We start from the raw sequence: 10,956 nt of genomic DNA on the forward strand, positions 1-10,956 counted from the left end.
GGCCAGCACAGTGTTCCAATATATCCTAATTTATTACCAAGCTGTCGTTAGCTTGGAATTTCTCACAAAGAAGCTGCCTTATCAGACAGGGTATCCCCAGAGTTAGGAATAGAGGTCAGGCACTATTGCTAACTGTAAACATAGTTAGAATTCTCAGAGCAGTCCCACAGAAGACAGAATTGTTTAACATACCAGAGAGTAATTGAAGGGCTTCCCTCACTTAAGGGCATTCTCAGGAACTGCTAGAATGGGACTTCCTGGTGCTTGCCTCTGACAGACCCAGAGAATTAGCTTGGGACTGCCAAGATAGCCCCAGCGGGAAGGGCACCACTGCTCTTCTGCTTTGCATCTAGATGTCTGATTTTACTAACCTTGGTGTGACCACCACTTGCCTACGTGACTTCTGTCTTGCTGTCTGATCTTACTGACTTTGATGTGGCCCTCACCTGCCTATGTGACTTTTGTCATTTGTCCTGTTTTCTGTATACTATATAAGCCTGGTTTTCACTTTGTGCAGAGACACATTCAGATTCGAGATTTGAGCATTCGAGATAAAGCATTCGAGCTTTGAGCTTCATGCAGTCCACAGCCCCCTAGGCCCAGAGCACTTGGGCCCAGGGGCTGCTGTGCCTGTCCAGAAGAGGTGGCTGTTTTAGACCTAGTGTGTTTCAGATGGCCTCAGAGGTACCTCGATCGCTGAGCTGCCAGATTTTTCCTTTCTCTTTTGTAATGACTGTAAAAGTCTGATGCCATTTTTGAGAAACACACTCAGACTCAGCACTTCCTTGTGTCGACTCTGTCACTCACTGAATTTTTTGCCCACCTGACCAGAACTCTCATCCTGCGGAAAAAGAGATCCCCACAGTGAACCCAGTCCATGCCAAACCACCAACGAAAGAGTACACATGGAAGGACCTGTGGCTCCAGTCACATATGTAGCCGAGGATAGCCTTGTCGGTCATCAATGGGAGGAGAGATTATTAGTCCAATGAAGGCTTGATGCCCCAGTGTGGGAATGCCAGGGCCAGGAAGTGGGAGAGGGTGGGTTGGTGAGCAGGGGGTGGGGAGATGGGGTAGGGGTTTTTTGGAAGGGAAACCAGGAAAAGTGATAACATTTGAAATGTAAATAAAGAAAGTATCTAATAAAAAAACTAGAAAAAATTGAGGTACCATGATACTTCCAAATACACAGTGCCCTGAGGAGCTGTCCACCGTAGCTACATCTTCTCTCCTGCCTTAACTTACAGCCAGAGTTGTCTCTCTTTGTAATTACTTAACTGTTTCTACTTTCATTTTTAGGTCCTAGATGGTTTTGCTCAATTCCTTCACCTGTTTGGTTGTGTTTTCTTGTAATTTTTTAAGGGATTTTTTGTGTTTCCTCTTTAAGGGCTTCTACTTGTTTACTCGTGTTCTCCTGTAATTCTTTAAGGGATTTTTGTGTTTCCTCTTTAAGGGCTTATACTTGTTTACTTGTGTTCTCCTGTAATTCTTTAAGGGATTTTTGTGTTTCCTCTTTAAGAGCTTGTACCTCTTTACCTGTGTTCTCCTGTATTTCTTTAAAGGAGTTATTCATGTCCTTCTTAAATTTCTCTAGCACCGTCGTGAGATATGATTTTAGATTCAAATCTTGCTTTTCCGGTGTTTTGGAATATCCAGGACTTGCTGTGATGGGAGTACTAGGTTCTGATGAAGCCAAGTAGTCTTGATTTCTGTTGGTAAGATTCTTGCGTTTGCCTTTCACCATCTGTTGATCTTTGCTGTTTCTGGCTGGAGATTGTTCCTCCTGTGGGTCTATAAGCCTGTGTTAGCACTTCTGGGAGATCAACTCTCCTCTGGTAAAACTCCGGGCACAGATGGCTGTGGATCAGTAGTCCCTCCTGAGTCCTGGGGTCAGAGCACACCCTGGAGACAGACTCTCCACTTGTGGAAAAGGTGCAGAGAGGGCTGTGGGTCCGTTGTCCCTCCTAGGTGAGTCTGAGGTAGAAAGGATCCTGTACAGGCTGCCCTGCCACTTGTGAGGCCTGCGCCTCCTGGCTGGTCCTGCCTTAGAAAGTCAGTGGAGAGAAAATGGCAACTTACCTGAGTCACTGGGTCAGAGCACTCCCTGGAGGCAAGCTCTCTGCTTGCGGGGAAGGGGCAGAGAGTGCCTTGGTTTGATTTATAATCTTAGTCTGTTTTGAGGTTTGGTTCTCGAAGTCTGAAAATCACACACAGGCTCCATGTAGTTTGTCGAATCATTTCTAACTTCTCTTGGACTGTTTAGACTTGAGACCAAACTAGAAACAATAAATACAATTAAATAACTTGAGTTTAAATAATCTGAGATTGTGTTTTAAGTAAATACTTGATAATGTACATTTTTATATTTAGTCTGTATCTCTAAGTGTCATTTGTAACTTCTCAAATATTTTTTGATCAACTGTTGTTGACTTTTCTGGGAAGATGTAAAATTAGCCTTGGCCCCTAACTTCTGACTTTCCACAGCACAAAGATTGACTCATTAAGCTCATCTTGAAGAATAGAAATGAATTCATTAGAGATTACTCATGGAACAATGGAAGACCACAGACATTTGCAGGAACCCCTTTCTTGAACTGGCCCCACCTGCCCTGTCACTAAGCTCTTCATTCTTTGGCTCTGTGTGTCCTAGAACTGATGTAAACCTTGGTTCATGCCACCACCTAGTGTGAGAGGGCAGAAGTGACTCCAGGCTCACTGTGCTAGTTAATGGTTTTATGAAGTCTGTCCTTGTCCTTATCAGGGGTTCTGCTGGTTTGGACCCTGCCCATCTTGAGAAGCTTAGTTTGTTCCGCTGCAGTCTGGCATGTGGGAGAGCTGAATCCTGACTGCAAGAGGGAGGTGAGGAGGATTCAGAGGTCTGGTTTCTTTCACCAGTTTATGCATTGCCCAAACCAATCATGAAGGTCACACCTTGAAGGAAGCACTGCTTACTGGTTAAAGTAAAACAGACTTCCGGGGTGACCATGTCGGCCAATGTCACCATGAACCCATTGTATCTGCTACTACTAGCCCTTGTGGACAAGTGTATAGGACTGAGAATTGACATAATGATGAAGAGCAATAAAGACATTTTTGGGGTGGATAATGTTGGCACATGTCTTTAATCTCAGTACTCGTGCTGTAGAGACAAGTGGATCTCTTTGAGTTCAAGGCCACCCGCATCTACAGAGTAAATTCCAGGACAGCCAGGACTACACATTAAAATATTTTCTCAAAAAGGCTGGAAAAAGAAAAAAGAAAAAAGAAAAAAAATGATGGAAGTTTCCTAGGATTATTTGTTGACAGTATGGTTTTAGAAGAAGTCACAGTTTTTACACAGAAATTACAGGAGGAAGGATATAAATTTATATCAGATTTTATTAAATGGAAATACTATAATAATATTTGTCTCTCAGTGAGAAGGCTGTAAAGTATGATTGGATTTCCTTGACTTTAACTAGATTTTCAAGTATTTAATGTTTAGATTATATAAAACCACATTTCCATTAAAGTGAAATACTTTGAAAATGTACACTCATTTTATTACCCATCATGATTATTTTAGAATAAGAAGAGGTTTAAAATTTTATTATTGAATTGTAAAAGTATTTATTCACTTTACATCCTGGTCGCATTTCCCCCCCTTCTTTTCCTCCCAATCTCACAATTACACATCCCTTTCCCAACCGCTCTAGTTATCCTCAATGAAGGGGAAGTTCCCCATGGATATCACCACACCCTTGGATATCCACTTGCGATATGCCTAAGCCAATCCTTTTCACTGAAGCCCAACCAAGCAGTCCAGTTAGGGGGCTGGGATCTAAAGATAGATAACAGAGTCAGAGACGGCCTCCTCTTCAATTGTTAGTGGATCCACACGAACGCCAGGTTGCACATCTGCTACAAACATGTATGAGACCTCCATCCAGCCACTGCATACCCTTTGGTTTGTAGTTCCACTCTGTGAGTCCCTATGGTCCCATGTTAGTTGACTCTGTAGGTCTTCTTGTGGTGTCCTCCACCCCTCCAGCTTGCTCAGTTCTATCCCTCATTTTTCTGCAAGCCTCCCACCACCACGTGATGTTGTCTGTAGGTCTCTGTATCTGTTTCCATCCACTGCTGGATGAAGCCTCTCAGAAAATTCATGTTAGGCTCCTATCAGCAAGTATGGCAAAGTATCATTAATAGTGTCAGAGATTGGCTTTCTTACATGGGATGTGTCTCATGTTGGGCCAGTCACTATTTGGACATTTCTTCAATCTCTGCTCCATCTCATCCCTGGATTAAAAATAAATCTACATAGACTAAGAAATAAGGATTTTTTTAAAAGTAAAACAAATCACTGGAGATGTCAAGAGCTAAAGGGTTTAGTTTTTAATTTTGTAATGTGTTTCCTGGAAGACATCAAATGTTTAAACATTCTAGGATTTTAAGGAAGGTCCAGGCTGGAAAACTCAGCTATGAACACCCTAGACCACTCCACTATTCTCCAGCAAAGAAGCAGGTCCATTCTGCTTTCTATTGTGACTATTGGTATCAGGTCACAGAGATGAACACATTATACGGACTCCTGAGCTACAACTGTTAACTTGACACAAAACAGTCTTCACGGATGGATATTTACAATTAAAAAACAACAATAACAACAACAAACCCAAAATCAAAACAAAACAAACACACAGACCTTTTCCCCAGCAGACTGCCACGTAAGCAGATAGTTGCCATTGAACATCTCTGTAAATTTCCTTTCATGTAAGTCATTTAAAAATGAACCCTTTATCATTTTAAGTTCCATTTCAAGAAAGTAATTGTTATAATTGGGTTTAATTATTAGTAACACAAAATGTATTTCTTTCAAGTTATTGGTTTATACTTGATGAATGTGTACTTTAATTTCCACATTTCTAAATATGTATTGTCCCTTTGGATTTATTAAAGGACCTGACTCTTTTGCAGTTGCAGGTGTCTCTTGCTGGCATCACATCATGCATTTGTATTAACACAACACCAGCTGAGCAGGCTGCAGATCACATCCTTAGACACAGAGCCCAGAGAAGGAATAATAATATTTCTTGCAAGAAAACTCAATACTGAGATATTCTATTCACTAACACTGTTTTCTCTGCAAATGCACCATTATCTGACTGAAGGACCTGGTTTCGACTGCTGTCCAGGTGGCTTCTCATCTGGAGAACCTCGGATATGGAGGCTTGTGTCAGTGCAGATTTGCTGTTGGCAACAGAAAGTCTGTTCTGTCAGGGCTTGTGTCTCAGCCCATCCTAACCAAATCAGTATGGAGGCATGGGTCAGACAGAGCCCTTGGTGACCTTACATTGCAGTAAGAAGACAGAGAAAATGAAGAGAACTCATTTTAATACATCAATATTTCATGAAATCAAATGCATTTTCTTTTATAAGTTTTAAGATGCTCAGTGTATAAAATGAACACTAACTATTGATATTTTCACATTTTAACTTACTTACAAGTAAGCTCAGTGTGTCCTGTCACACACATTTAAGAACCTTGATTGACAGCCCAGTGTGTCTTATCTGTCATAAATATTTCAGAGGCACGATTGACAGCCCAGTGTGTCCTATTTGTCACACACGTTTAAGAATCTTGGCTTTATCTGTCACTGACTCATTTGTTTAGTTCTAGATATTTCTCAATTCCTGATGAAGTCAATATCACAGAAAGGAAGCTCAAAACTTGGAAATATCCAATAAACCGCTGGAGTCTTCTGGGTGAGCTGTCTGGGCTGAAGCTGCCTCCCTGTATTCTAGTAAGGGCACGGGTTCGGATGTGAAAATAATGTATTCCATAAAAGAAAGAGAATGAGGGCACAGAGATCCCCACAGCAGAGCTAGCACACGTGCAGAGTCAAGAGGAAAGAGGGGGACACTAAGAAGCTGTCTAACTGCTCTGTCCATGGGCCTAGCAGGGAGGGATGCAGAGCATTATCCAGAGGGAAAGCCTTGTAGCCTTGACTCACACCTCCATATTGGATGATGTAACTAAATGTGAGGCTTGCAGGTTCATCACAAGAACAAGAGACCTGTGCATGTTTAACTGCCCAAGATTAATTCACAATGTGCACTGATTCTGAGGTAGGTCTCATAGTGAGTCCAATGTTGTATAATGTGACTTCCCTCCGTCTCTGACCAGACAACATGTGTTTTAAAAGTCCCCTTCCTTTCAGTTTCAAGGGACAACTATCATCTCTTTGCTTCCATTCTCAGGATCCCCATCCTGCTTGTATCATGGTGGGTCAGTTTGGCTTGAGGCTGGCCACTCTGACCATCAGAGCAAGCTGGACAAGACCTGAATAGACTTATAAGCCCCACTAGGTGTTTTCTGAGATGCTCAACTCTCATGACCATTTGGCTGGGGATGCCAAGTGGGAACCTCTGGATCCCCAAGAAGTGTCCTGGAAACCGTGCCATCAGAAAGAAAACTCACGTGGCCACTGGTTACAGATAGAGAAACTGAGGACCAAAGGGATTTCAGGCAGATCAGGACTCTAAGGAGAGTGCTTACTGGTGTCAGGATCCCAAAGAAACAATGCTCGACTTCTCAAGGAGGTCCATGACCAGGTAAGGATGGGTCTCCTTCAGAGCTTGGTAGAATTGGTCTTTGCAGGCTCGATTCCAGGACCGGCTGAGGCTGAAGAGCTTCCTCATCTTGTCTTGGTTTGTGGTCTCAGCCCGCACTGCCTCATAGGAATCTTCACTCAGCACCAGACTATGCAGCTTGTCCAAGAGAGTGTCCACTGATGTCACTCGGGCCACCAGCTGCTCCCGATGCTGGTCCATGAAATGTTGCAAGGCAGGAACATCTAAGGGTAAAGATAAGAAAGACACTGAGCAAAGAAATGCTACTTCAGGGTCTCTGACTGGTTGACCACTTCTTGCTCTTTTCCTGTAATTGCTCTTTACTTCTGTATGTCTGGCTCCTTTCTTCCTCTGGAAGGCCAGTAGAAAAATAGCATTAACAATAAATTTATGAAATTCTTAGGGAAATGGATGGATCTGGAGAATAGTATCCTGAGTGAGGTAACCCAATCATAAAAGAACACACATGGTATGCACTCATTGATAAGGATATATTAGCCCAGAAGCTCAGAATACCCAAGATACAATCCAGAAACCACAAGAAACTCAAGAAGAAAGAAGACCAAAGTGTGGATACCTCGACCCTTCTTAGAAGGGGTAACAAAATACCCATGGAAGGAGTTACAGAGACAAACTATGGAGCAGCAGCTGAAGGAAGGACACTCCAGAGAATGCCCCACCTGGGAATCCTTCCCATATTCAATCACCAAACCTAGACACTATTGTGGATGCCAACGAGTGCTGGCTGACAGGAGCCTGATATCGCTGTCTCCTGAGAGGCTCTGCCAGTGCCAGATTAAGTCAGAAGTAGAGGCTCACATCCATCCATTGGACTGAGCGCAGGGTCCCCAATGAAGGAGCTAGAGACCCAAGAAGCTGAAGGAGTTTTCAGCCCCATAGGAGGAACAACAATATGAGCTAACCAGTACCCTCAGAGCTCCCAGGGACTAAACCGCCTACCAGAGTACACATGGAGGGACTCATGGCTCCAGCCGCATATGTAGCAGAAAATGGCCTAGTCGGTCATCAATGGGAGGAGAGGCCCTTAGCCCTGTAATGGCTCTATGCCCCAGTGTAGGGGAATGCCAGGGCCAGGAAGTGAGAGAGTGTGTGTTGGTGAGCAGGGGATGGGGTAGGGAATAGGGATTCTTCTCGGAGGGTTAATCAGGAAAGGGTACATCATTTGAAATGTAAATAAAGAAAATATCCAATAAAAAGAACGAAAAATACCATTACATTCTTGAGGCCAGGTATCAGTGTGACACTCTGCATATCCAAGAGAAGAGGTTTTGGTATTCAGTTTGGGACTGAGTATATGTGTTGTCCCCATGGGAAACTGCAAGGGGCATGAGAGGAACTCTTCCCTAGGTACGAGCCTCTTCTACATTCTGGTGAGGATCAAAACTGAGGCTCCCTCCTTACTCTCTGTCCTTCTCTTGATGATCAGATGATGTATCAGCAGAATACTATTGGCTTATCTAGCCTCTTCGAGCTTTACTAACCTTTGGGGACTTGGGCAATCCTGGGCAGAGCAGGTCTGAAGTCTCCTGGAAGAAAGCAGAGATGCAGCACCAGTAATGATGTCCATACCAACTCTCAGAGCATTCTGTGAAACTCCTACACATGTCTGAGATTTTGAGAATAATTTACAGGCATTCTGATATAATCTGGAAGGTCAACAGTTCCTTATTTATCAATGGCATCTTAGGTCTAATCTACCATCATAGGGAGAATAGGCCTGAAAATGAGCAATAGGCACTTCTCCTACATGATTGTAGACTCAATTTTATCCTCAACTGAATTTCTTGCAGACAACAATCAAGAGCCTTCCTAGATTCCTTAAATCATATTGGTAAAAAAGATCTTTTTGTCCTTGTATAATTTTGTACACTCACATATAGTAAACTTGTGTTCTGAATTTGATGGTAGAATCAAGATGAAGCAAGACTGAGCACATGGAAATAGTGAGAGAATTTCATCCACGAGTGAAGGAGATTAATAAATTGTAGCTCATGAATAAGCCTCAATGGCTTAAGAGGTCCCTACTTCCACTGTGCTTTAACAGTTTAGGGAAGTCAGCTCAAGGACCCTGTTTGTAGTATTGGGAAGCCCTGGTTCCATTGATGTTAAGCAAAGAAGATGTGGGTTACAGTCCATTCTCAATGGACCGTCTTGGTGAATCCTGATCTGTAGATAAACTGGAGCACCTAACGAAGTGACAGAGTGATAATAAATTTTAAGACCAAGATGTAAGACTGGGCATACAAGTGGATCATGGTTATAAACTTCCAATAATGAATACTATCCCATATTGAAAGGACTAGATCTTATTGAGTCCCAAAGGGTGAAATTAAGAAAAAAATATGTGGAGGCTGGGTATGGTGTCTTAGATTTTTGATCCCAGCTCTTTTGAGGTTGAGGCAAACAGATTTCTGTGAGTTTAAGGCCTGGGCTTGTTACATAGAGAAATACTGTCTGGAACTACTCTTCCACACCCAGAAGGAAACACCACATCTTTTATGTGAAACTTCTAAACCTCTTGAAACCGGAAAACTAGAAATGGGACTTGGAATTAGGGATGGAATAAAGGGCAATATCAGATTGGTAAAATGTAGTTTGACTATGAACCTATTATTTAGTAAGTATAAAAAAAATAACACCATACAAGGCTTGAGATGGAGATCCTAGAAGTAATGAGTTTCAAAACAAAAACTCAGTTCCAAATGTGGGATATCTCCTTAGGAGTTTGTGGGCATGGAAGTCATGGAGATCCCTAAGACAATACAGGCTCATGTCATTCTGACTAGTTCTTCAGATGAACTAGTTGATAATTGTTGAATACACCACACCTCTCAGACATGTGGTATAGAGAATTCAAGCTGGAGGTGAGTTGGAAGCTTCCTTCTTGTTGCTAAGCCCTTAGGCTGCTGATGAAGAAAAGGCACCAACAACAGTCTGATCCAGCTGTACTTTGCAATCATAAACCAACCTGCCAAGGTGCTCCCTCTGCCGCACTGTTGACACAAACATGATAGGATCAGTCACTAGCTCCGTGACTCCCATCCATAAGATAGACACCATTCCTAACAATATAAATCTTGTAAAACAAATAAACCAACCCAGGTCTGAAGAAATCTTAGACCCTTGAGCGAAGCTACTATTGCTGCTTAGCTAAATGGCCATAGTTATTGCCCTTCTAAATATCTATATTTATACCATAGCCAAAACCTATTTCAGCCTCTCATAATGCACTGTACGAATGTATAAAATTGATAAAATAATTTATTAATACACATTATGTATAGATTTAAGATCTAGTATCTCATGTTGGCAAAATCCCTTCACTTTATAGCTGAGCTGTTATGTGAACTGGAACCAGTTCTTCATGCACCTCAATCTGTCACTTCCAGGGCATTGGAAGGAAGAAGAATACAAGTTGAAGAAAACAGGGCTCAGAGAATGTGGTGCTTTGCATATGATGTGTTCCCTGAAAAATGATCATGTGTTGAAAGACTGTTCCTGCAGCAGCATTCAAAGTTGACTCTCATGAGGGCGGTGAGTCTATGAGTGAAGCCATACACCAGTGCTCTCATCATGGAGTGAGTGCTGAAAATGGAAAGGGAATCACACAGGAGTGTGCAGTTGGAGGAGCATAGTCACTGGGCATGTCTGGGAGAGAATGTAGTGCATGGATTTTTTCTCCTTCTCTTCTCACTTCCACTTCCTCCTCTTCTCCCCACTCTTACTCTCTCTCCCTTCCCTTCTCTCTTCTTTGGAGAGAGCATAAATCAGCCTTTTTTCTCACATGGATGCCCTCACTTCTGTGATATCAATTTCTTATAGGCTCAAAGAGATGGAGGCAGCTGACTATGGATTGACACTTGGGTCTAAGACCTTGAATCAAAGGAAACTTTTATTCTTCAAAATTGTATTTTTTTTCTGATATATTTGTCACAAGTTGGAAGGGCTGACTGTTACAGTGTCACAGTGTAAACTGTGCTTACCCACCTCTTAGAGATCTTGCAAAACTACATAACTGATCTTGCTTTCTCATGGCACTAAGAAATTATGAAAGTACACCTCTCCCTAATCATGGCCTTTCCTCAACCCTTAGGGTCTCTGGCCTTACACTAGTTTTACCTGGTTTCAGCAAGGCTTCCCATATGAGTTTCATGTGCTTTTTATTTTTGATTTGCAGCTTAATCTCTGAACCCATGTGTCCAACGTAGATCTCAGAGAAGAGCTGGAATTCTTTGCTGCTCCTGTAGCACAGCTCCAGTTCCTAATGAGAGAGCAAGAGAGTGAGAGCAAGCGAGAGAGGGAGAGGGAGAGGGAGAGGGAGAG

General features: G+C 42.5%; 1 protein-coding gene across 1 annotated transcript in view; it reads right to left on the reverse strand.

Moving 5' to 3' along the window:
* Positions 1-6,543: 6,543 nt before the first annotated feature.
* The window catches only part of LOC116078493 (NACHT, LRR and PYD domains-containing protein 1b allele 2-like), a 52,189-nt gene continuing 47,776 nt past the window's right edge, over positions 6,544-10,956 (reverse strand). Inside the window, exons 11-13 of the mRNA XM_031353740.1 lie at positions 10,753-10,894; positions 8,115-8,159; positions 6,544-6,836 (exon numbers count right to left, since the gene is read on the reverse strand). Coding sequence (XP_031209600.1) covers positions 6,544-6,836; positions 8,115-8,159; positions 10,753-10,894 — 480 coding nt within the window. The remainder of the gene's footprint in view (positions 6,837-8,114; positions 8,160-10,752; positions 10,895-10,956) is intronic.

Source organism: Mastomys coucha, unplaced genomic scaffold (assembly GCF_008632895.1).
Source record: "Mastomys coucha isolate ucsf_1 unplaced genomic scaffold, UCSF_Mcou_1 pScaffold5, whole genome shotgun sequence".
Lineage (NCBI taxonomy): Eukaryota > Metazoa > Chordata > Mammalia > Rodentia > Muridae > Mastomys > Mastomys coucha.